Here is a 27,421-nt window from a genome sequence, read left to right as displayed (position 1 = left end):
ATGAGGCGGAAGTGCTTTGTATGCGATCAGATGAGAAACATATTGTGGCGAAGGTTTCAACTTATATATTGGAAGCATGGAAGCTACGTTCATTAATGTACTCACAGTTGGCCTAAGTATAATTACTTGTGTTATCCTAGCTATCATTTATATGGGAAACCGTTGAAGGTTGCTGATCAAACCGGGCTAGGTCCTGGGTTATTATTATATTGCTGGCAGGTATCGCAAGAACCCAAATGATTAGTGCAAGAATAGGATATTTAAATTTTAGATCTATAATGCTTTTAGAATAAGTAAAGAGTCTTATGCCAATTATGGCTAATTATCAAGTTTTATGATATTGCAGGGTATATTGGATTCACCTAGGGCCATGTAAAATCAAAAACTCAAGTATAGTCTTTCTTTTATTACAATGTTTTATTTAATGTAATTTTATTGCGTGTGATGGATTGATACTTATTGTGTACTATTGTTAAGGCCGGATAGGCTGACAACAATTAAATAAATGGTAAATGGAGAAGGCTGTAGTCAAGTTCGAAATTCCTAGGGGAAATTACGTAGGAAAAAACACGTTTTGGGACCCCTCCTTTTTCTCTGCCCCTGTTTGAGGTGTCACCCCAAAACTTTCAAGACAGCAGCTGAAGTGAGTGGCGTACTAGTTCTGAAAATTTTGCGAAGATGTGTCAAATAGCGCCAAAGTTACTGACAAAAAACTATTTTCCTATGGAAACTAGATCTTAACAATAACTACCTTCTAGCGACCGCCAGTAGGTAGGTAATATATGTATATTATACGCAGCCTATACAAAAGGTAATAAAAAAAAAATAAAAAAAAATGCCCAAGTTACATTTACTTTGTCGCCAAGGGCTGTAATAGAAAAAAGTGCGGGAGCCCGTGCTTTGTATTTTTTATTTTTTATTTTTTTTTCCCCCTTTCAGAGATTCACGGATCTTCTGCAATGTTTTTATAACAATATAAAAAATAATTATTTTTGACCCATCTGGGGTCCAGTGGGACCCCAGCACCAGCGCAAGGGAATCAGGGTATTCCTACCCTGCCCCCTTTTCTTTATTTTAAAGTTTATTTTTGGGACTCGGCTGAGTCCAAGTCCCAAAATGTCTGCCAACACTTGTTGAGGCATTTGCAGCCAGTTGGATATCAGCACAGGGACTGTCGGATCCCCAAAAGATCCATGTCCTAGATATCTATATTTTTTTCTTTTAATATCTCGAACTACTGTATGGGTTTACACCAAATAACAAGCATTTTCAATGCAACGGGTCTCGCATTTGTTCGAGTTAGAGCATTGTTAAGCAAAAAAAAAAAAGCGCAGCGCGATCACGCTATGTAAAAAGCAGCGCTGCGTGGAAAATAAACAGATAAAGTAGTCTGGACTCGAGGCTTAAAACATCGAGCCTCGTATGTTTTTGGTACTTTACCGGTGCTGTCTATGTGGGCTAAACACTGGAAAAGGCATGACATATGCATGCCTTTCACAAATGAAAGCAAACGGATTTTAAAAGGCAATCCCACGAACCAATGTAAGTGACTGACGTGGCATGGGCGTGGTTTCAAGCCCAAAGAGAGATTACAGAATGGACGCAGCACTTTGTGCTTGCCCATAAAAAGGTCTCTTTCTGGACCAAGAGCTATCTTTCTGCTAAATTTGGTGTAATTCTGCACACCGGTTCAGGCTGTAGCTGTTTTAAAAACAAAATCCCTATGGTAAATTGCGTAGTGAGAACATACTTTGGGACACCCCCTATTTTTTTTTCTCTGCCCCGGCTTGACGAATCAACCAGAAACTTTCCAGACAGCAGCTGAAGTGAATGGCGCACTAGTTTTGAAAATGTTGTGAAGATTTGTAAAACGACGCTAAAGTTATTGGCAAAACAAAAAAAGCTTTTTCCATGGAAACTAGGTCCTAACTAGAACTATCTATTGGTGACTGCCACTAGGTGATATATCTGCAACCTGTAGAAAAGGTTAAAAAAAAAAAAATTACCTATACTTTTTCTTTCAAAAATGTAAATATTTAAAGACATTTCATATTAAGAAAAAGAAAAACTGACCATAGGAAGCCTTCCACAAACCTTTATTTAAGAGAAAAAGGAAAGGGAATATGAGACATAGTTAACCATTTGGCTGCCATTAAAAAGAGTAGACATAAAATTGGCACTGTACCTTTAAGAAACTTACAATACCTCTGTATCCCATCATAACCCACTGTTGAAAGTTAGGTCAGGTCATTTTTAGGGTAAACTAAGGAATCCTGTCGACAGAATTTGTTGAAAGCTACAATAGCTTCTGTCCGGGGAGGAGGCTGGGTTGCTTATGGCTTGGATGAGGGTTCCCCTGGAAGAGAATAAGGATTATAGGTGAACAACTTATCCTTCGCTTCTAGGGGATCCTCATCAATAATCGTAAGCACTAAATAGAATAGAATAGCAAGCTCAATCCAAACAGCACGCATTTGGATGCAAAAAAACTGCTCCAAAATGTAACCAAAAAGAATCCTCACAGAAGCCTTCCCTACTTGTGTGTCTGCTTTAGCATCTGAATCCAGGCAGTAATGTGTAGTAAAAAGATGAGATGGTAGCAGCTTTACAAATTTCAGCAATAGGTACATTTCTCAACAGAACTGTGGTAGCAGCTTTCAACCTTGTGCTGTATGCGCTAGGTCTCTAGCAGATATGGATTTTTTAGCTAGCTAGTATAACGGTAGAATACATGAAACAATCCAGCTGGAAATAGTTTGTTTAAGGGATGCCAGACCTGTTCTCACTGGGCCATAGTTAACAAAAAGATGTTTTGATTTTCCGATACTCTTGGTCTTGTCCAAGTAGAATTTTAAGACTCTCTCACTATACAGAGAATGCAGTGACGTTTTCAGCTGGATTGAAGGGTTACAAAAGAAAGTAGGTGCAGATATATGTTTATTAATGTGAAACTCAGAGACTACCTTTGGGAGAAAACTAGGATGAGTCCTCATCACAGCTCTGTTGGAGTGGTAAACCATATACGGTACCATTGAACACAGTGCCTTAATTTCACTTATTCTATGGGCAGAAGTGATAGCCACCAAAAAAAAACGCTTTTCAAGTGAGATTTTGCATAGAGACTTTATGGATTGGCTCGAGAGAAGGGCCCTTCAATTTGAAACGGACAATGGTTAGTTCCCATGAAGGATATGGTTTCCTGATTGAGGGAATCACCTTTTTAAGCCCTTTGCAAAAGATTTTTATACCACTGGGAGTTTTAAAAGTGATGTTTGTGAGGGAGATTTCCTGTAGGTTGTATCGACTGCAAGATGTACCCTGACTGAGGAGAATTACATTCCTGATTTAGCCAAGTCTAGTAGATACAGAATAACTACATCCTCTGGCATAAAATTGGATTGGGATTATTCTGTGTACACCACAAATAAAACCTTTTCCATTTAACTGTATATGATCTTCTAGCGGAAGGTCTCCTAGCTTCTCCAATATTGTCCATACATTATTTTGAAAGGCCTAAATGTCCATGTTGGAGGAATTCAGGAACCATGCGGTCAAGTTCAGGGTTGAGAGGTTGGGATGTAGTATGTCCTCTGAACTTGAACAGGAGATCCCGTCAGAAGGGAGGCCTCTTGTGTGGCCTTCCTGAAAGATGTAGAAGATCCATGAACCACTACTGCTGGGACCACTCTGGGGCTATGAATATCATTCTGGTGTGAGAGCCCTATAGCCTGAGAATCACTGTTGGAATTAGAAGGGTTGATGGAAATGCGTAGAGAAATTTCCCTGACCAGCTTTTTAAAAGGGCACTGCCCTTCGAACCTGGCTTGACAAATCTGGATGAGTAGTCTTGGCATTTTCTGTTGGTGACGTCTGTGAACGTGGCTATTTGAGGATATCCCCACTATTGAAAGATTTCTTTCAAGACGTTGTCATTGAGAATCCAGTCATGATTGTCTTACAGATTCTGACTGACACCATCTGCCTGCATTTTTTGAGTGCATGACAGATGGAAGACAGTTATTGTGAGATTTCTGGCTAGTAGCCATTTCCAGATGGTCGGAGCCTCTTAGGAAAGAGGACGAGAGTGAGTTCCCATTGTTTGCTCAGGTACTGCTTTGTTGTCATGTTGTCGGTTTGGGCATGTATGCAGTTAGTTTTGAGTGCTGAGAAGAAATACTTTAAACCATGGTGGAATGTCCTCAGTTCCAGCATGCTGATGTGGCATGTTTTTTCATTGTCTGACAACATACCCTGAGTTTGAAGGGAACCAGTGTGAGCCCCCCCTTCCCTGTAAGGAGTTGTCTGCGATCAGTGTTTGACTGGGTGAGTCCTGATGGAATGTATCCCCACCATCCGATTCTTCTGTTGACACCACCATGGATGAGATTGACATGCTGCCTGTGACAGTGTCAGCTTGGCCTCCCAGCGGTTGGAATGTTGATTCCACTGGTCCTCTAAGCATTGCTACAGAGGCCTTGTGGAACCTCACATTCAGCACTATGAAGATGCAAGAAGCCATTGACCCCAGTAGAGAAGCTATCTGACTGCAGAATGATGACGAATCCGCAGAAGATTGCAACATTTCAGATTTTTGGATGATAGTCTCTCTTCCAGGGGGACACTCTTGCAGGCTGTGTATCAAGTGTGGCCCTCAAGGAGTGTAGATTTTGTACTTGGGGAGCTGTGGGTTTTTGGAAGTTGTTGTGAAGCACCAGATTTGTGAATGTCTGTACACAAATGTGAAGATGCGCCCTTTTCTGTGATGGAGAGAAGCTCTTTATCAGCCAGTCATCTGGGTGGGGATACACATACATTTTCTGCCTCCTTATGAATGCTGCGACAATGGCTGTGCATGTTGAGAATGCTTGTGGTTCTGACTTGAGGCTGAATGGGAGTAGTTTGTACTGTTAGTGCCGAGATCCCACCTTGCAACGGAGATTGGGATATGGAAATGTGTGTCCTGAAGGTCTCTTGCACACATTCAATCCCCTTGCTGCACCTGTGGATAGATTTGGTGCAGAGCCAGCATTTTGTACTTTTCTTGGCATATGTACTTGTTGAGTACTCTGAGATCTAGAATGGGTTGGAATTCTTGCTTTGGTTCTTTTGTTTATTACTAGAAAGTAACAGGAATACATTCCCACTTCCCCTTGATGACACGGGGCCTCCTCTGTGGCCTCTTTTTGCATTAAGGTGTGGCCTTCTGACTGCAAGAGGTCTAGCTGGTACCAGGATACCTTTATGGGTGGAACAGTTGGACAAGTGGACTTGAAGCGAAGAGAGTAGCCATTCTGTACAATATTTAAGACCAATCTTAAATACTTTGGCTGTTCTCCTCCACATCTTCATTCAGCTTCACAAGAAAGATCCTTTTTTAGGTTGGTGCAGGAGGGGTGAGCCACTAGTGTGCTGCCCTCTGGGCTAGTCTATTGGGATTCTCCTATATTGTTGCCTGCATTGTTGCAAATTGGCTACTGTGTGTTATATTTCCACATCCTCTAAGGGCTGAGCTGAATCAGTTTTGGGAGTTATTTGTCTATTCCATTATTTTGCTCATTCTCACGTGTTACCTAGTTACAAAACCTGATGCTCTGATGTTTTTTTCAGGTGAGATTTTACAAGATGTTTTAACCTTATTTCATTATTTTCTGCAGCTTTCTGCTCATGATGCCTTGATCATGTCACAACCGGTTTCTACACCTCTGCCCCTCAGGTATAATATACATATCATACGCTTGCTTTTCTTCTGCTAATTTACATAATTACTATACACTGTCCGAAGTAGAACCCTGAAGGCCTGTGGGTCAATTTCACTAGGGCCAAGGCTGTTACAATGGCATGGGCAAGAGAAGTAAAGGTTATAGACATCTGCCATGCAGCGACATGTCTGTAGATGCATTTGTGTTCAAACCACTACTGCTTTGACAGTTAGGCCAGGTGGGAAGGCTACAGGAGTTTTTGGTCTGAGCCTACTCACCAGACCTTTTTCCTTTGGGAAGTACCACTTTTCTGAAGGGGAGGAAGTATTCATCAGAAGAAAAAGTTACTTACCTTCAGTAACTCATTTTGCTCTGGATACTCAAGCTAACTCTAGAGTTCTCACTGTCATCCCACCTCCCTGCCCTGCAGAATGTGCTTTCCGCTAGCTAAAGAGGTCCCAGTATGGATCAGAGCAGCCACTAATACATGTATCTACTACATCATAAAGTTTGGGGAGCTTGTAATAATCTTACTGTGTCACAAGGGGTGGGGATTGCATTATAAGTCCAACTTATGCATGACTGAGACAGCTGGAAGGCAGAAGTATAAAGCTGGACAGGGTAATACTCCCCTTGTTGCAGTCTTCTTCAAACACCTTTGCAAGATACAGAGCCAGACACAAAAATGACTAACATAACTACCTCCACCCCACCACTGTACAACTATAGGAGTATCTAAAAGCCTTATAATACTAGAAGCCTTGTTGAGGCAAGCTTGGTACGTGGATGATCTACATCTTTCAGTCCACGTTGTGTTTCTTTGAAAAGGCACAGTGTTGTGGGTACACACTCCTGATATTCATGCAACATTCCAGTTATCTGAGCTAATTGGCATTACTTCTGATATCTTAGAATTTTGACACTTATTTTGTGCCTCTGCCGTACCAGATGGTCAAGGGCAGTCTCTTGTAGTCGCCCAACACCACGGACCCTTGAAAATTTGAAAGATCATGGGTGTCCATGATTAAACCTCTCAGAATGGTAACCCCATTCAGAAGTAGTTCAGCATATAATTGTTTAGTGTTGGGTTGGTGTCTTCTAGCCAGACTACTGTGAAGTTCATGGCTTGTTAATTAATATTCCCCATCCCACCCCACCCCACCCCAACCCGCCAAACAAAAAAAAAATTGTAAGTAGGCTAAAATAGAAATAAAGTCCTTCATTTCCTTAATTAACTGCTGGAGACTTCTTAAATTGATTACTGAGTTTTTAATCTGTAATATCCACATTGTGCATGGTTGTTAAGATAATTATTTTTGATTACTGGCTGTTTATTTATTTCACAAATGCTCCACAAATTTAAAATTGTTTCTGAAAAGCAGCTTCCAAGTTGAGTAAAATTAGATATACAGATGTTATCAGTGATTAGAAATTTTTCAGATTATATGCTTCAACATACAAGCATTTTAGGATATTCCTGAAGGTTATATAACCTTTTAAGGCTTACCCGGGATTTACTCCGCAGTCATATCTGAATTTCATAAAACTTTTACATTGTCCATTCTAGTGTTAATCAGCGCAAACATTCTGAAGCAATTTTATACACAATTGATGTCATTACACTGCTACGTTTTACTTTCATGAATGAACCGTGACTCAGCACTTTCAAGCCAAATGTAGTCTATGGATAGGCAAAGAAACACTGAACCACAGCCAAGTAAAACAAAGCAGCATGGTTAATTTCACAAAAAATATAATTGAAACAATGTAGCTCCTTGCCAAGTCTTACTATTCTTTTACCGTCGTGATGACCAAAGCAGCATTTTTGATAATAACCAGATTTGTAAGATTACATTGCCCAAGTCTTTAAGATTTATATACTAAGACTTGATGAGTAGAAGTGGTCCTGAACCAATATAGTTTAAATGGACCCCCTACATATTGCTGCTTGCTATTGTAATAAAAACAAGCATTGGCAAGCAATATGTTTTAACCATGTTGTACACCATTGTGGCTGCTGTTCTGCATGGCTAAAAGTTAGTGGGCTAAAGGAGAGTGTCATGGAGTGATGTAGAGTTTTGTGGAATGTCATGGAGGGAGTCTGAGTGTAAGGGGGCGTACATTGTCCTCATGTGCCATAGAGTATGAATGATTGGTGTAGAGTAGAGTGGAGTGGCATAGAATGTGTTGCTTTAAATGGAGGAGAGTGTTGTAGAATAGAGTGGCATAGTGCGGAGTAGATTGTCAGAGTAGAGTAGGAGAGTAGAATGGCAAAAAGAGTAGTAGTGTTGTAGAGTCAAGTGGCGTAGAGCAGAGTGGAATGGCGTAGAATGGAGTGTTGAAGAGTGGAGTAGTGTGTCACCAAAATAGAATGGAGTAAAGTGGCATAGAGGGAGTTTCATAGAGCGTTTTGTAGAGTGCCATAGATTGGAGAAGTTTGATGGAGTAGAGTGTCATAGAGTGGAGTGCCATAGAGTGGAGAAGTGGCCTACAGTGAAGTGGCGTAAAGTACAGTTGTGCAGAGGAGGCTGTCGGGCGTAGAGTGCAGTGGTATAGAATGCATTGATTTTGAGTAAAGCGGTGTAGAGTGCACTGGCGTAGAGGTTAGGGATGTGGAATGCAGTGGTGTAGGGTTAAAGTGAGACAGAGTAGATTGCAGTGGCATTCAGTAGAGTGTTTCAGAGTAGAGTAGAGTGAAGTGGCGTAGAGTGGTGCTCGGTAGTCGAGTAGTGCAAGGTAGAGTGCAGTGACATAGAGTAGTGACATACAGTGGCATAGAGTGCAGTGTTGCACAGTAGAGTGGAATGGTGCAGAGCAGAGTGGGGTGGCCTAGACGAGAGGTGTAGAGGGAAGTGGTGGAGAGGTCAGTGGTGCATAGTAGAGTAGGGTAGAGTGCATTGGCTTAGAGTACAGTGTTGCACAGTAAGGAGACAGTGTAGTAACGCAGCACTGAGTAGATTGCAGTGACCTAGTGGGATGGAGCACAGTAGAATGGAGTAGAGTGGCATAGAACGCAGTGCCATAGAGTAGATTGTTTCACAGTAGAGTGCAGTGACATAGAATGCAGTGGTAAAGTAGAGTGAATTAGAATGCTGTGACAAAGTGCAGTGGAGCAGTTAAAGTGGCATAGAGTTCAGTGGCAGAGAGTGGTGTGGTGCAGGATGGAGTGCAGTGGCAGAGTAGACTGTCAGAGTGGAGTGGTGCATGGTAGAGTAGAGTGGAGTACAGTACAGTGGTGCAGGGTAGAATAGAGTGGCTTAGATTGCAGTGGTATGTAGTGCGGTGGCCTACAGTGTTGTAGAGTATAGTGACATACAGTTCAGTGGTGCAGACTAGTTGGCATAGAGTGTGTTGGTGTTGAGTAAAGTGGTATAGAGTGCAGTGGCACAGAGTAGAGTGGCGGAGAGTAGATGGAGTGGAGTGGGGCATGGTAGAACACAGTGGCTTTGAGTGGCATAGAGTGGGGTCTTAGAGTGCAGTGGAGTGGCCTAGTTTGGAGTAGTGCTGAGTAGAGTGTACTGGCGTAGAGTGGAATATGCATGGTGTGATAGCACAGTGCCATTAAGAGACAACATATCTTGAATTGAAATTAGCTTTACATTTGCATAGACATATAGATTTGCTGCTGAAAGTAAAAAGCACTCAAACAAGTGTGTGGAAATGTCATCACCTAGTGTATTGATTAGTTTTGATTGTGTCAAAATATTTGTTTCCACCACACTTCAGAATTACTAAAAGCTAAGCTTTATTTTTACTTTTCTGATTCTGAAATACCTGCACAGTTCACTTACAGACCGTTAAATGTAGCTTTATGTTAGAAAATAAAATATTGTACAGCCTTCCTCAAGCTCTAGTATCCCGCATGATTGTCGCAAACATCCTCTCACTTTTAAGTTGGAGAAAGAAAAGTAAACATCAAGATCCCTGGAAGACAGAGCCTGACATTTGACCACTCCCTTTGAACGCACAGCAAATGTAACAAGATAAGAGCAAGATTTAAAGTCATGTTTACAGAAATCCAGTACAGGTGGAAGAATACAGTAAATATGATTTGAGCACGGGAAGAGCCGAGCTCAAACGGAACAGCCTAAAACAAATAGTGCCAGCAAATAGAAAGCGAACAGATGTGAGTTACAGACAACAATCCAATGGTGAACAGTGGGAGGAATGCATTCCCCGGAAGCTTTCCAAATGTCTCCAGGATGCCGTTGGCAAACCTGCCAGCTGCGATGTGTAATAGGCCTTTACTTAAAAAAAGGACAAAATGGACACAGATAAGCAAACACAAAAGGCCGATACATCAAAAGAAAAGCAGAGGGAAGGAAAGACTCCACTGAGCCCCTAAAGATGAATGTGGCACTAGACCACTGCCAATAATTGAAATGTTATACTATCAAACTGATCAAAGCCTCCAAGCAAGAACACAAAAATGACTACTTATCAACTTGACTTGACTAGACTAGAGTATTTTCTGCTCCTACCACCAGAAGGGATGCCACCATAGGTAATAGTGTTTGCATACAGTGGCAGTCACACAATATGACTTGCAAAGTGACTTGCAGATCCCCAGGAAAGACCTCGAGGAGGAAAAAAAGAGTTGAGTTTTCAGAATCTGAAGGCGTACCAAGGAAAAACAATTGATGTCCTGACTAGATATGTGGATGCGGTGAGTTATAGGATACTCAAAGTATAAGTGCATGCAAAGTCTTTAGACTCTTCCAGGATGTCAGTTGAATAGATACTTAATCTTATGGAAGAACAAGGCCACTTTAAAGCTCAACGAGCTTGAGACTAGGTCAAGGAGAGAGAATATCAGGGTGAAGGGCCTGAAGGAAAGGTTACATATACTCAGAATGTGGAAAAACCTATTCTTCTCACTGCTAGAAACTGACCAACCAAAATTTTGAATGAAGAGAGTTCACCATGTCCGAGCAGGTATAACACAGCAAAACTCACAACTAACTGAGGGACATAGTTGTCAAGTTATACTATTCCCATGAAAAAGAAGAGGTGCTTGCAGTGGATTGGAAGCTGAAAGACCACAACTGCATGCCTTAACAAGATTTCTCTTAGACTATACTATAAAAGCTCACCAGTTTCAGACGTAGAACTGAAAAGCTGAGAAATTGAGAAAATACAGGTGGATGCAGCCCTTTGGTTTCATTTGAGTACGCCAAACGTGCACATCAAACTTCAGACAAGTAGGACAGAGATCCCCCTGCTCTTTTTCACCGGGAGGAATTGTGGGCTGGACATGAGCTGTCTGTGTATGCTTCAAGGGTCTCCACTCAGCAAGCAAGAGACTTCAAAGCCAACATGAGTTCCAATAAGTGTAACCTTCAGTTGCGGCCACAAGGTGCTGGCGAGATGTTATAAAAAAACACCTGTCATTTAATAGCGGTAACAATCACGGTATTGCTATTGTTTTGTTTTGTATCTAGATGCCATAAAACTTTGTGAGAATTGGAACAAGGAATGATAAATACATGTGCTGGATGTAATATTGTTTAATCAGTTGATCTTTCATTGGTACCACAAAAAGGGGCAGTATGCCCCTTAGTAGCAGCCAACATTATTTTAGCTGGAAAAGGTAGCATGAAATGCTTCCTAAGCAAAGGGCTAAAATTGAGTTTACTTTGAAAGTTGCCCCTCTTACTGTTGGAGTTCTCTATTTGAGGATTAGTTCCTGCAGTTTTAGGGCCTTCAAATCTTCAGAGAAAAAATGTGGATATCTGCCAATTATAGTGGCTGACAAGTGAGCCTTACTGTGTGACAGTTGGCCCTTACTAGATGGTTCATTAGATAAATTGAGATGCCCATTACTGTTAGATCCAGGCATGTCAGGAATGGGACAGCTCAGGTGATGCACCATCTTGCAGCGATTCCATTTTGTTCAGGCAGTGAGTTTGTCACAACTTCTTTTGTTGAGGCTAAAATGCCTGGATCACCTTTGTGTTCTCACATAGTTAGTATATAGTGCATCTGCTCACAGTTTGCTACTCAGCTTCATGCAAACAGCAGTATCATTGGATAAAGAGAATTGGCCCAACCTCTTTTATTCACTGACTGATGTAGAAGGGCCTGATTTTGGCCCATGCTTCACCCAAACATGCGTACGTGCGGAGCTGCGCGAGTCAATTGGTACTTTTAACCCACCTGGCAAAGGGATGGTCACTTGTAACAGAATGGCTATTGGGACTTGGAGTCCCCACACTCTCTGGCAGCAAAACCTCCCCGAAGTTCCCTTAGTTTTCTGCTCTATGAGAGTCCGGATGTTCTTTTATTGCATCTGGTAGGATACGGTCCTCTCCTACATTGGGACTCCTGATATCTGGAGTCTACACAGAAGAACTGCCTGGCAGGTCTTACGATGTCCTGTGCTGCAGGAGTTAGTTCATTCTTGTAGAAATCTGGCCGTGCAGGGTCACCTGCAAGAGAATGGGTCCTGGGCCCTGGAGTCCCCACTCAGTCAGTCAGCAAAACTGCCCAGTAGATTCCTTAGTTAATGGCACTGCATCAGTCATTTTCGCAATTCTACTGCATCTGCAGGAGAGTGTCGCCCACAACAGGTCCCCTGAAACCTGGAATCCTCATTCAGTCAGCAGAAAAGCTCTCCAGCAGGCATCATGCTTCAGGATTCATTTGGCAGGAGTGTGGTCACCTGCAACAGAATGACTCCGGGGTTATGAAGTCCCCACACAGCTTCCATATTGATGTGCTGTTAATATATATTTTTTTATCTTTGCTGATTTTTAAATTCTTGTTGCTGGTTTACTGGCAGTGTATAGGCCTGTGGATTGGCCCAGCCACATTTTGGATATATATGTGTGCAGTAATTTTCAAGCAATACTGCAAATGTTTGTTAGTAGAAGAGGAGATGTGGATTCACTCTGGGTAGACAGCGATGTTTGTCCTCCATGTCTCTTCCTTGCTTGCCATGGTCAACGTTATGCATTCAAGCACCCTATCTCCACATATGTCTTTTACGATGAGATCATTGTCAGCTCCACCACAGAAAAAGCACTATAATGTCTATGTTCAGTAAGCATTCGCCATATCATAATTTAGTCCAATTATGCAATGGAAAACTTGCTAACATGTTGGTGCTTCACCGCGCTCTTTCCTTTGGTGGAATGAGAAGAGTTTCTAGAGTTTGTGGAGGCCCTATGTCTAAAATTGACCTTTTTTTCAAAAATTTATTTGTACAGCTGCACCATGGAGTACTGGCATTAGTTGCTAACCAAACGTAAGGGAGTGCTGTGCATTCCATTCCTCTCACTACTGACGTACACACCAGTTGTCAATCTACACACTACATATATATCACCGCACAGTAGGCCTTCTTCAGAATGGTTAAGGCCAGACTATCACTGGGTTTTTTCAGTACTGATCCTTTTCAAAGACATCAGTCTGCATGCAGTAGTTGGAAAGCTTTCTATTGAGCATGCACACACATCTGCCAATATTGTGGAAGAATTCAATTCTGAATACAGTGAAAAGCTTCAATCCAGGGGTCTAAGGATTGAATTTGTTACCAGTAACAAAAGCAGCAACACTTTCAAAGCAGTGGGAGATGAAGCTCATTTGAGAGTGCTCTTCTTAACAACCCAATTTTTCAGGACTCCCTCCGGGAGAAAGAAATCATTCACAACTAACTGGTTATCTGTCGGAGGAGTTACCTGCATTTCAGCCATTCATTTCAAGTCCAAAAGTGCTTGAGAACCATTCAGACTGCTAATAAGCTTCCCGTGGGAGGCTTCATATAGGTGATTCTAACCCATTTTGGAACTCCACTTTCAAAATGCTGCAATGCCTATTTGAGCAGTACCAATCTATGAATGATTATGTGCAATAAAGAGGAAGATATGCTACTGCCAAAGACATGTCAAATGGGGTCTAATAGAGTGTTTTCTCCAAATGTGTACACCTGTAGGGATTTTGGTGCAGGAAATCAGAAACGACGATTGCACCATGAGCTAAACCATCTCAATGCTATGTGTCCAGAAGGTCAATCTGTCTTAATGAAGAATCTGTTGGCTTGGCCAACAGCTTAATCCTTAATTGGATACACATACCAGGCTACTACCAGAGCTCTTGGTCATCTGTACCACAATACTTGAGATTCACTATACAAATATGGACTATGCTCTTTAATTTTTTTCAGTGATGGATATCTCTATTTATAACAATTGGTTTGTCAAGAAAGTAGTTAATTTGGAAGATGGAATATAGCAATTTTGAGGGGGGGAGAACTGAAGTGCAGTTAACAACAACTTCTGGAAAGCACGCCGGTGTCTCGTGCAGCATGTTGCAATGAAAAGGTCCTTCATTATCGCCGTAAGAAGATACTTCTTAGGCTGCTTAACCAACAGCATCACTAAAATCGTCCTCTGCGCTCGATTGGTTTTTGGCAATTCCATTTCTTAAATCAACCACACAGATGAAGGAAACTCAGGACAGCAAATATCAAGATGTAACTGGAGCATTTGGATGACCACTCTCTCAAGAACTATTGATCTATTGGTATGGGAAAATGGAACATGTATCTAGATCTCTGCAGGCTGGCATGAAAATATCTAGTATGTCCTGTGGTCATCTTATCCTCTAAGCGTGTTTTCAGTGCAGTTGGAGCAATTGTCTCAGAAGTACCAATCTCCCTCCTTAAAACATCGACAGGCTCACAATGACAAAATTGAATAAACATTTCATCCCAAAAACATTTATCAAGTTCCAGAAGACAAAACAGTGGATGAAAGTGAATTCACAGACATCTCGAGTGGTGAGTGAGCATCCTCCACAGCAAGTCTCACAATATGAAGATGAATTCAAATAAACCTATACATAATACAATGTATGCTGTAAAAATGATAACTTGCTTGTATTATTATTGGTGTGATAAGAAAAGTAATAAACAGAAATGGACCAGTGCACAAGGCACAGACTGTTAATCAGAGACAATCATTTTGGTCTAGTGACCGTCTATAAATAAAGAACACAAATTCAACTTTTAGGTTATTCTCAGCAGGGGATGAAAGGTGCTGGCGTTGGGGGTTGGATACCTTCAGAGGATGGAGTGCAGGTGCTGCCCGTAGGTCCCACTTGGTGCTTAGTGGTGGTTGGACCCCTTTGGAGGGTTGCCGGCACTGCCTGTACATTTAAAGAATCTACAAATGCTCCACAGAACATTAAGGAAGCTATGGTGAAAATCACATAGCAAAAGGGAAATTGCAAAGCAAAAGTTTTTTTTTTTTGTTTTTGTTTGGGAACCACAGAGGATCCCTGCTTCACAGAAAAATCCCCCAAAAGGCTTTTATAACAGACATGAACTATGAAGAGCCTGTGGGATCATGGTGTGTATTACATACACATATAATTAGAACTTGATACTTTCCTTTAGGTTGAGGTAGATCTTTTTCATTCTGTTGTGACAAGCATCTCATCTCTTCAGGAAATTCCAGGCATGTCGAACCGAATATTATTGTAATAGATGGATCTTGGTCCCCAAGGTACACAGAAATTACATTGTTGACATGTGTCTAAGATTTTTCTATTTGTGGTCAGACTAGTTTTACTTCTGTTTTTGACAGATGTTGGCAGATATTAAGACTATCTAGGAGAAGAGATAGATCAACTTTTCGAACATTTCTTTAATTTCAAATAATAGAGCAAACTAAGTAACTACACCTAAATCATTGATCATTACCTCGATAATGCACAATCATTATATGTGGTTGCTCACATGATGAAATGCTTTCAACCAAAAGTATAAGTCAATGCAATTTCATTCCATGGATCCCAATTCATATAATGTTGCCTTTAGGCAACCCCAAATCCTTGTCAATGCTGCATTATTTTGCATACTTACAAGCCCAGTAGACAAGAGTCCAACAAACCATAGTCTTGAAATCCTAGTGTACCTTAGTGAAGGAGTTGCAGAATGAAAAGTCCTCACCAAGAAGTCATTTGACTAGCAAAACAAACTGCCTTAAGGGTACTGCGTTATAAATGGCTGGTGTCTGTGAAGTAAAATAAACCTGTAATACACATAAAAGTACAATGGGAGATAGCAAGTTGAGTGTGACTGTGCCTTACAGAAAAACACAGCTCCACCATCTCAGTTTTGAAGGTTGACAGAATGCACTGCAGTAACTGGCTTAAGCTCTTGTGGTTCTACCAACAAACACCAGTGATTTCAAAATTTCTGTCTCCATAAGAACATGCTGTGCATGGTGGTATAATTTTGATCTGTCTAGCAACTGGGAAAATGGTCTGATCTGGTAACCTTAGAAAATGGAGTACAGTAGAAGGGGGGTGGGTTACAATTGGCTTCAAGACTGTAAGTAGAGTGCATTGACGAAAAAGTGCAGTGATGCATAGTCGAGTAGTGTGGCGTAGAGTAGAGTGGAGTAGAGAGGAGTGGAATTGTGCAGAGGAGAGTGGCTTGGAGTGGATTGTACATAGTGTGATAACACACTTCTATTACAAACACATCCTCAGTTGAAATCGCCATTACATTTGCACAGACATACAGTTTCACTGATTAAAGTATACAGAGCACAAACGATAATTTGTGGAAATGTCTTCACTTAGTGTATTGATTTCTTTTGATCGTTTTAAAATGTTTACACCAAGTTTTAGAATTACCAGAAATGCTACTTTTGGGCTTTAATTCTGAAATATCTGCACAGTTCATTTACAGACATTTAAATGTTGTGTGCTAGTAAAAAAATATTGTACAGCCTTCCCCATGCACTCCCCCAGAGCCAGTATGATTTGCACATAAATCCTCTCACTTTGAAGTCAGAAAAAAAAAAAAGTAAACATCAGGCTTCCTGAAAGACAGAGCCTGACATTTGGCCTGTGTCTTTGAATGCACAGCAAATGTGACAAGATAATAAAAATATTTAAAAGCCTGTTTACAGAAATCCAATACTGGTGGAGGGATGCAGTAAATAAGATTTGGGCAAATGAAGAGATGAACTGGAGTGTACAGGCATGAAAAAAAGCCAGCAAATAGAAAGCAAACAAATGTGAGTTACTAACCACAAAGCCAATGATAACCAACAAGCAGAATGCATTCCCAGGGAAGCTTTCCTAATGTCCACAGGATGTTGTTTGCATCTGGTAGGCTTCAAAATAAAAAGGTGTATCTATGAATGATCAAGTAGTGGAGAATTCAATGTAACCTACCGGAAGCTCAACTTACTCAGCACGGAAATATATAATTGATTCACATGCACACCACCCTACCACCACTGAAAAAGCAAGTGTGGCTATTAAGTACATGCTAACACTGCAACTAAAATAGTGGATTATGTTTGGGGCTTGAGGACTGTTTAGCATGTCTACAGTCCAAAAAAGAAGAATGAGTAGAATTAAGCAGTGCAGACCGTAGAAAACAGTTCTACTGTAAGGATTAGGAAATGGTTTCTGAGTTTTCCTTTTTCGACTTGGAGCAATTCTGAAACAAACTTGTGTATCTGTGTATGATTCCAGTACTGTGAGTTATAAAGTCCCCTTTAGGCAAGACAGCTGTCAACATGGAGAGGATCTACACTTACAGCTGTAATTCTGAACAGCTTTCTTTTGTGGTGTGCAAAAAAGGTCTAAAGCCCCATACCACTGCCTGCTAATTGTGAGAAAACAGACGTAGGGACAAGAAGTATAAATCAGTAGCTTGAATGATCCGTACTTTAAGAGACAATCTATCTTTAAGCATGGTGGCTAAGGATGGCACACAACAGTTCAGGATTTCTTTACATGATCATGTACAAATTGTCATTATTCTGTTTTTTTTTTTTTAATAAGTGCTGATAGCACTCTGTACTTAAAGAACACTTGAAGGCAATATTTTTCTAATCTGCATTGGACTGTCAAGCAATATATTTGATAACGATGGTAATATGAAACGTTTGTTTTCAACCCCCCAAAAATGTCCCTGATAATAAAGTTAATTAGCGAAAATGCTCAATGAATAGAATGTATTTTTTGTGCAGTGGAGGTATGTAAGGCGTAGGATTAGGATTGGGGTTTACGAATTTAGGAATCTTGTGGTTTTGTGGGTGATGGACCTTTAACCATATATCCGATTTTTCTATTCTGTTTTAATTTAGTGCAGTTAAGCCTGAATTGTTAGCATAACTTGAGATTGTCAATGTAAATTTCTATAGACATTCGATGAGTTTATGAATCTACTGATTGACCATGGACGCAGTAATGAAAGGTGTATCTGAAATGTGCTTGTGGCTGGCAGTGTGATATTTTTGAAGTATTTAATGCTTAAGAGATGTGAGTGTGTATGATAGTAAAAAGCAAGTGTGGGTAGTTAAAATATACTTACCTGGAGTACTGCGATCGGTGCCAGTCTAGTGATGTGATTTAGTTCCATAGGAACTGATTCCCATCGCCTACGAACAATATGGGTACTCTGTGTGCGTGCTGTGGCCTATTTGCTGAAGCCTTGTATTTAGAAGGGTGTTTTCTTTTAGTGGTAGATGAGATTTGTTACTGTACAGCTGGCACTAAAAATTCAGATTAAGGTCTTTTTCGTGTTTCCTTTTTTAGCGGCGCAAATTTCAGCACTCTACTGATGAACCTTGGACCTGAGAACTGTGCAACTTTGCTGCTATTCGTCCTGCTAGAAAACAAAATTTTGCTGCACTCACTCAGGCCGGCTGTGCTGACCGGAGTAGCTGAAGCAGTTGTAGCGGTGAGAAGTTTACTGGTGTTGCTACACTACCGATATTCTTTGCTGTAATCTATATTATATTGGTTTGATTGACATCCCCATTTCATTTACATAAAAATCAACTTCTGCATTAGTCAACACTTCACACTTCCTACCGCACCCCTCTCCAGTCTCATGATAACTTATTTATATAGCGCTTTACACTGCACATCTCAGTGCTGCATAATTGATGTTATGTTAGCAAGTTTAATGGAATTACATTTCTCGATAGTGTAAAGATCCAGTGCGGAGTATGCCTTGCCTGGATTTAAATTTGTGGTCACTGCAGATGTCAACAGAAGCGTTATCTTGCTCCGACGTCGTGCCCAGATGTTCCTTTGTTACCCACCTTAGTAACTTAGTTGCACTTTATTTTTTAGTCATTACTCCGTTCTCAGTATGCCAAACACCTTTGAAATAAACAGTTGTCAGTGTGCCCCAAACTTTTCTTTCCATCATACGTGTATGTTAATACATCAGGGATTCAACATGTTTACCTCAAAACGTTCTCTGGTCAGTACTCGAGGGAACACCAAAACCTAGTGGTCGTAACTAGATGCTAGGCCGCATCTTTCACAGAAGCGAGCGCAGTTCTATTTGTCTCGCGTAAGGGCCCCACGTCAAAGTTCAGATTGGTTTCACTAGCTTGCTTGGACTTTATGTAATGCATTCTTGTTTCCTAATTTCGAGAGAACATTTTAAGCTATTCAGGCCTGTTAGTGTATTCAGCAGGTGCATTAACACCAGGCTGGATGAGCTATTTATGTGCCGTCATTAAAGAAGTTACCACTCACCAAAATCACATTGTCGCTTAGGAAGCTTGACTACTGCCTTCACATGAGGGATCTCCTAAAAGCTCTTCTTGGATTCTAACACAATTGTTCCAGTATGTGCTGGAATCAAGGTCACCCCTTTCCAGAGTTATGTAAACGGAGCCTGATGGTCTCTGTCTTTCAAAGGAAGCATAAGAAGCAGAGGGCTTACCCTAAAATGAAATATATTGGTTAAACGGCGTTTACACTGTGTACTCCATTCCCTCCCTGATATACAGCTTTTAGTTACTTAAGCAGTAGTTTGTTGTAGCGTGTAAACACTTGCCTTGAGCCACTAGTTCATACAGAAGTACTTCACTACTCATACTATTAACTGGACAGTGGATACCCAAGAGAGCAATCACTTGTAAAAATTCTGAGAGCAGAAAAGTAATTCCTGTGTCCTCAGCTCCTAACAATATGTGTTCTCTTAGATGTTTGGGAATCTTACCAGATATCTAGTACTCATTTCTAGATGTTAAGTTGTCACTCTAGATGTCAAAATATTTTGACCACTGCCCATGGAAACAAGATAACCACTGTGTTATGCTCCATACAGACCAATACACTACAGTTAAGCTGGCACTGAACATTGCTTACGTTTCTCTTTCCATTTGTTCCTAAGATATTAAAATGCAGATTTTCACAAAGTGAAATGATCTTGACTGTGATGGCATGGTTAGACTGACTTAGCGCTCACATTTGCAGAATATGTCACAAAAAACACATGGGTTTGGCTTCCGACAGGGGGTTGGACGCCACCCCTGTCGAAAGGCCAGGCCCTGCAGTCAACCACACACCATGCATGGCTGAACGCTGTGTGTGGTGGAAATTGTCTGTCCGTGCAAGGTTGACCTTGCATATGGTGCTAAAATATTATTTTATTTGGAAAAAACAAAGGTTACAATAAAGTCGTAGTTTGGTACGGTGATAATCTTAATTTTCATTAAAAAAAAAAAAACAACTCAGAAATTCACTAAAAAAAATAAAAAAAAGGTTAAAGTGACCTTGTAGGATAGTGAAAATGTGATGTTTTAAAGAAAAAAACCAATGAAAAGCAACAGTTATAGTTAATTTCACATTACTATCTTGCACCTTCGCTGTGCATTGCCTTTGACCTCACATATATTCTGTGACTTCATTGACAACATTACGTCTGATGACAACTGAACTGACAACATTGCTAGCAGCGCTGCATGGCAGGGACGAGAGTTATTTCACTATAACTAAACTTGCAGAGTTTCAGTGTTAAGTCTAAAATGTTGCATTTAAACTGACATTTTCTCTGAACTATAATGCCTCTTTAACCTTTGTTCTTTTGTAATCAGTATAAATGTGTGTAATTGTTTTAAAGAAAACTTACCTGCGTGGTAAAGTACCACGTCTTTAAGGTACCTCTTATCAGCATTGTGCGTTTTACCTGTGTGGTGAAGGTGCTACATGGTAAATGAGGTGTGGTAAAGATGAATTACCTCAGTGTACAGAGTAAGTCAAGTTAAGCTCTAACAACTGGAGTCGCTTCCATAAATACTAGAAGATAGAATTGTCCTACTCCTCCTCAGTTTCTTCCTGAGGCTATGGCCACATTTCATGTAATTAAATGAACTTACTAGCATTCTTTCCAGATCTCCACTCTGTGGCTGAAAACTCTTGAGACACACACTGGATGTCTGAAAGGGCTCTGTTGTATTGCTTTAGTACGGCAAATGTTTTAGGGAAACAGATCAGTTCCTTTGTGCCACTGATGCACTTGAAAGGTAATTTTGGTGATTTGGCCTGGTGCTGCTCAAACCCTTTGAGACCAGTAACATTTCTGACCTGCTCATTGGATCATTATTTATGGAGCACTTATTTACACATACTTTATATAATTTAGTCGACTCCATAACTCAAACACACAGAAGTGAATTTATTTTTTTAGTTCAGACGGATTTTTATTCTTTTATAAGTTTACAAAACAAAGAAAAACAGAGTACAGTACATATATTGTGTGTTTTAGACAAATGCGAAAATAAACATCAATTCCCATACACATACATGATCAAGTCTGTATTGTATTAAGTAAAGTAGTACAGAGAAGAGATCAAATAAAAGAGCTAGGAAAGTAAAGAAAGAGTGAGAAGAAATAGGATGAGATTAAGCATTGTATTGCTGTTAGTTACAGGTTACTGTGGATATTTTAAGGGTTGAAGACTAGATACACATGGGTTTCTTTTGGAGTAAGAGCTGTAGGTTTGTTCATGGTGGCTTATTGGAAGCAAATAATTTGTCCAAGAAACCCCATATGTTGTGTGTGTGTTTTCCATGGGTAGCATTGGAGAGCAGTGTTATCCGCTCCGCAGATTTGAGTTATCCAATTTAACCATGGTGCAAAAGTGGTTTTATGTGTGGATTTCCAGTTAGTGGTAATTGATTTGATTGCTGCTGTTAGCAAAAGGTCAAGAAGTAGGCGGTCTGATTCATTTTTGATCAAGAAAGCCCGTGATTAAGTATGAAACATTATTTTCTGGTTTAATGTGGAAAAGTTTGGAAATAAAAAAGAAAACTTCATTCCAGAATGTTTTTGACCTGTCTGCAGTAAAAGATCAGGTGAGGTAGGTCGCCTTTTTCCTCATGACAGTTCCAGCATGTAGGTGTATCTACTATGTTCATTGCATGTAGACATGAAGGCGTCCAATAGATAGTGTGTTTTAACCAAAAAGCTTGGTTTGTGAAAGTATAGGAGTATTTTTATGTAGGGTTACTGATCTCCAAATTTTTATCCTTTCTGAATCTGTAATTCCAGATTGCGAATGGCCATTCCAGAGTTCCAAAGTCTTTCAAAAATTTTTGGTAGCGTGTGGTTGGAGAAAATGGTAGATTCTAGATACCTGATGTCCAAGTTTGGAGATTTTTTAAAGTAGGTGGGATAGAAGGGTCTTCATGGAGACAGTGAGACTTAGTTAGTGCTACTTTATTGTTAAGAAAATTATAGAATTCCTGGTTCTCAATATGATACATTTCTTGAAGATTTGCGAAGGTTAAAGGGTTGGAGGGTATGCCTAATTGTTTGGGGTAATAAATACCTTTATTTATCCAGGATTGCCAGTGAATAGTCTGACCTTTATACTTAATATTTGGGTTGTACCAAAGAGAAGCAAGATTGGAGGATTTCCATTTAGATTGCATTTTATTGTCAATTAGGAGTAAGGCGTTTTTGGTATTCTTAAAGATATATTTAGAGTATGGTATATGCTTATCAGTAGATGTAAGTAGGGTTGTCGGGTCCAAAATTGCTTTTTCCACTTCTAGCTATAGTGGGGTGTAGGTTTCGGGGGTGAAAACCAATAGGCTCCTTTTTTTTAGCAAGAAAGGCTGATTGGTAGTTTCTGAAATTCAGTAGGTAGAGGCCACCCAGGTTCTTGGGTAGATTTAACTTGTGTAAGGCCATTCTGGGTCTTTTTGCCCTGCCGGATAAAATCATTGATAATTGTATCCAGTTTACGGTAGAAGTCGTCGGTGAGTGTTAGGGGTAGCATACTTACTAGATAATTAACTAAGGGAGATATCATCATCTTTATCGTTTCATTGCGGCCCCACCCGGTAATGAATTTTGGTGACCATTCTTCTAATAAATGGTTAATACTTTGAAGGGTTAGATGCTTGTCATGGCTTAGCGTGTTGATTAAGTCCGACCCAAACTCGATATCGAAGTACTTTATGTAGTTCAGCTGCCAGATTAGTCCTGAGTAGTGATATTTTGTTTCACTTATATTGCACTGTGTATTAGAGAGAGCCTCGATTAACACACTTGCAAAAAACTTTCTTGACACAATCTGACATGAACCTCGTTGGATATTATGTCCACACTTGACAATATAGTCCATGTTGTTACAATCTTTCATAAGTCAGTGCAGATCAGATGTTCTGTGATAGTTGAAAGACCCACAATTATGTCAAACAGTGACGCTTATTCAGATCTTGTTAAAAAACCAAATCATCATCATCATCATCATCAGTTAAAGCCTGTACCACCACATGTTTTGCTGCATCCAGCTGCTTCTTCAGGGCTCTTTTGTATAAATTCCTCTCATGTCTCAATTACATTGAGGCACCTCAGTTCAACAAGCAATACAAAATATTAAGTCCAAATTCTCAATCCTCGATGGCATTCAGTCTCCTGGTCTCATCTCAATCATGGGTGGTTTTCAGATTTTGACTTGTATAGTCATCTGCACCAATCCTTCACATCACAATACCCTCTAAGTAAATAATCATGTCAAAAGTAAGGTGCTGATCAAACGTTCTCTTCACATTCACAGCGCAATTCAAGAGCACTAGGGCAAGAAAGCTATTACCAATGACGAGCACCAGGGATATGAACATTTAAGCTCGGTTAGTGGTTGAAGACTGCCAGCATCTTTGACACAACAGTATAACGAGGCTTCAGATGCGTCACCAGAAAACCAGTTTTGAACAGATACTCTACCTCTAGTTCTATTTCATAAGTTGTATATTGCATCACTGGCCACATAAGGTTTCCCAGTGCTAGCAGCACAATAGTTAAAACAGCAAAGGCAGTTAGAATAGCCAAATTTTAAGATGTTTACAGAATGACCCTTGAGAAAGGATGAGACCTAAGGGGAAGAGAGTTCAATAATTTTAGAGCCAAATATCTTTAAAAAAAAAAAACTGCCTTGCACAACAGAAGTTCTCAAGGGGCAATATGCACTGACAAGATGCTAAAAAATACTAGGGGCCAGTTTGTGTCAAGGCTCTACAGGTGAAATAGAGTGAGTTTTGAATCATTTGAAGCCATTTAAGATAAGTCTTAGTTATTCCAAGGTACAGCACATTGCTTTAGCCTAAGCACAATATAATCAGGGGCTGTACTAAGGTCTTTTATGTGGCGTTAGACAGAGACCAGTGAATCCTCTGATTGCATCCGAGGATACTAAAACTGTAGGAAGTCCACTGGAAAAGCCCCAGTTTACTGTCCAGCCCTAATCCTGAATTTTTACCATCTGTTTGGGAGCCAGTAGCGGGTCAGGTGCCTCTGACCACTAAAAGGGTGGGAGGGGGGCATAGGCAGAGCTGCTTCCAGATTAGAAGTATCTTACATCAAGTATCTGACATGCTTTTCTCGTATTTTTGCCTGGAACAGTAGAAGTGAGATTGAATGATAATACTCCAGCTTCGACATCTCTAGTAGTGTGTACACACATATCTTACACACACACACACACACACACATATATTACATAGTAGAAGTTGCTGTTGTTTGGTCAAAGTTACGTTACATTTCCATAAGAAGATCATCTTTTTTGTTTCACTAATAACTTTCCCGCTGTTTGACAAATTTTTACAAAGCTTTCCCCAAAAAGTTAATCCATGTCACCTCTTTCCTGGAGAATTTTGGTTGATCCATCAGACAGGGTCCAAGGAAACTATCTAGTTTGTGCTGTTGTTCCCACGCATGGATTTACCGGCTGTGATAACAGGGTACCTCAATTTTACAATCTGGAAAACCTAGCCAGCACAATTGCTTTGGTAGCCAGCTGTATTACAGCAAGGATCTGTTTTCCAGCCACTGCTAGACCCTCAACTAACACATGCTCCCCCAGTGCTAGGCTACAGTCTCCCCTGCCCTCATACCCCCTGCTCACACTGATCTCTTCTCGGAGCAAGTGGTCAGTGTGAGTGATGATTGCTACATAAAAAGGAATACTCCTTCCAGCAAAATACAGTGTGCAAAGTTATTCCCCATTCCAATTCATAATTACGCAGTACTGCCATGTCTAATTAAAGGGTACCAGGTTCTGTGGGTGTGGATTAGCGAGGCAGCAATTTGACAAATGTCTGAAAGGATTATTTCGCAGCCAAGCTGCTTTAACCCTGGTAGAGTGGGCATTTGGTGTGACCGGTAGAATCTTATTCATTAGTTGTTAGCCTAAGGCTATGCAGGCTACAGTCATGAGATAGATGGGCTTTATTGCTTTTCAGGAGCCAGACCTTGATGAATGTGACCATAGTTTATAAAAAGTTTAGTGTTGAGAAGGGTCTTGAGTCTTCGTGAATAAAAACAACCCTTCTAACTTCAAGAGAATGTTATGCTCGCTTTTCTTGCAGTTATGGATTAGGAAAGAATGTTCCAAAAGTGACAGTGCGGATTATGTGGAATTCTTAGGCTTCCTTTTGGATAAAGGAGAGGGGTGAGTCCTTAATACTACTCTGTTAGTGTGAAGAATAGTGTAAGTCTCTCTAGCAAATAGAGGCTGAATCTGAATCTTGCTCACTGTACGGCTAACATAATTGCTATTAGGAAGATAGTCTTCCACTAGAGATGCTGCAATAACATCCTGTGAATTTGTTTGAGTGGTGAGTTCATTATTTTAGTCAGTACCAAGTTCAACTCCTAAAGTGGAGGCAGAGAGGTGATGAATTGAAATACCTTCTTAAACCCTTTCAGAAAGTTTTTTGAATACTATAATAGTAGCAAAATTAATCTTAATCGAAGTGAACTCTTAATTTAGGTTGCAGAAGATAGATATAGAAGGATGACATCTTCTCGGCAGGTGATAAGGTTGTAATATTTTTGTTAACAGTGTATCCAAAATATGTTCCATTTATAGGAGTAGCATGCTTTAGTTGAAGGGCGCGTGGCTTCCTTTAATATGTCTATTCATGCCTTTAGTACATTCAGATGCCCTTAGTGTCTGAATTTGGCAGTGTGGCTCACAAGGTCATGGTGATAGATTGAGTGGTACTCTGAGAAACGATCAGCTGGTTTAGTTTGCATGGTGACCACTTGTGTGCTGTGAGAGACTTTTGCAGCAGATCTAGATATCACCACAATCATGTTCAGTCTGGATCACTTTTGCCTGTAAGTTCCAGAGATTCAGTTTGACTGCAGAAATCAGTGGAATTGGAGGTAAAGTGCAATGTAATGTCTTAAGTCAAGAAACCAAAAAAGTGTTAACCCTGGTTCCGAACGGCAGTGCCGCTGCATTTTTTTTTTTTTTTTATTTTTTTTTTAGATGTATGGAGTGTAGTTTGCTGATCTACCCCTGGAACGCTCCACAGTATAAATATTTGGTGTCACTCAGAACCTATTTGTGATTTTCTTCGTAGAATCAATTTAAAACATCAGCTTGTAAGTGCTCCTGACAAGTGTATTTCTTTCAAAGATGGGCCCCTTGTCAAGGCCTGTGACCAAATCTTTTGAGGCTCTACGGAGAGTAATCTTGATCTGTTGCCACTCTTCTTGTACCAGTTAGTGCATTGTTGATGTATTTTTTTGAATTAGAGTGCAGTCATTGCCACAGGAGGCAGAAAGTTTTCTAGGGCTAGATAGACTTAGTAATGAATGTAATACAAGGCCTCCTTCTTAGACCATTTACCTTGTACTCCCAAAACTTCCAGATGCGCTCCACATCCTTGTGATCCAGTTGAGTTTTGAAGATCCAACTATTGGTCTGATTTCTCTCTTCTTGTATCAGGAAGTATCTGGAATACTTTCTTTTCCGTATAAGAAAGGAAGTAACTAGTTTAATTGGCCTTTTTTAACAAGATGGATATTTCAGTCTGGAACTTTGCTGTCTGTTTTTGGTGGAGTTGGTAGCTTAACCTTGACATGAATAGAATAATCATGCTTGACAATGGTTAGCAGCCACTCCATGTGAAAAGCAATTGCTCACTACACTATAGTGGCTAACCAAGGTGGAAAGAGTGAAGGAAATGTAATTCTTTTTAAGTTAAAAACTCTTGTCCTTATATTTATATTCTGCCTTAAATTATCTTATTCTTCCCCTAAACCTACTAAATTTTGGGTTTCTGCCTTATTTTGCTATGAAAAGCAGGTTTAAAATGTTCCTTAGGGTCCATTTTTAGGTCTTGCCTATGCAGCGCATGCGCTGTTTCTTCGAGACATGCTGTTATGTACTCTGTGGAGTATGTGCCCGCCCACTGCTGCCCGTTGCTTTTCATTTGTTCTTTGTAGTGCCTCTTGTAAATGTGTCTTATTTTTTTTAAGGGTCACTTAGTTGTATTTGTCCCTCCTTTTGTTGCTTGGTTTCCTCCCATGGAGACTTTCCCTGTTACATGTACGCTTGTGCTGTTCTTAATGTATGTGTTTGTCAGCACACTTTTTTTTTTTTTTTCTTTTTTTACTTTGGTTTGACTCGTTTTCAGGTTCAAAATGGCAA

At 40.3% G+C, this 27,421-nt stretch overlaps 1 protein-coding gene across 2 annotated transcripts in view; it reads left to right on the top strand.

Annotated features, from left to right (window-relative positions):
• The window catches only part of DENND4C (DENN domain containing 4C), a 1,359,979-nt gene that overhangs the window by 334,885 nt on the left and 997,673 nt on the right, over nt 1–27,421 (top strand). For both annotated transcript variants that reach the window (XM_069239287.1, XM_069239298.1), the window contains exons 8-9: nt 5,655–5,713; nt 18,264–18,408. In XM_069239287.1, coding sequence (XP_069095388.1) covers nt 5,655–5,713; nt 18,264–18,408 — 204 coding nt within the window. The remainder of the gene's footprint in view (nt 1–5,654; nt 5,714–18,263; nt 18,409–27,421) is intronic.

This window comes from Pleurodeles waltl, chromosome 1_2 (assembly GCF_031143425.1).
Source record: "Pleurodeles waltl isolate 20211129_DDA chromosome 1_2, aPleWal1.hap1.20221129, whole genome shotgun sequence".
NCBI classification, from domain to species: domain Eukaryota; kingdom Metazoa; phylum Chordata; class Amphibia; order Caudata; family Salamandridae; genus Pleurodeles; species Pleurodeles waltl.
The sequence above is the reverse complement of the archived record's forward strand: the minus strand, read 5'-3'. Positions and strand labels throughout refer to the sequence as shown.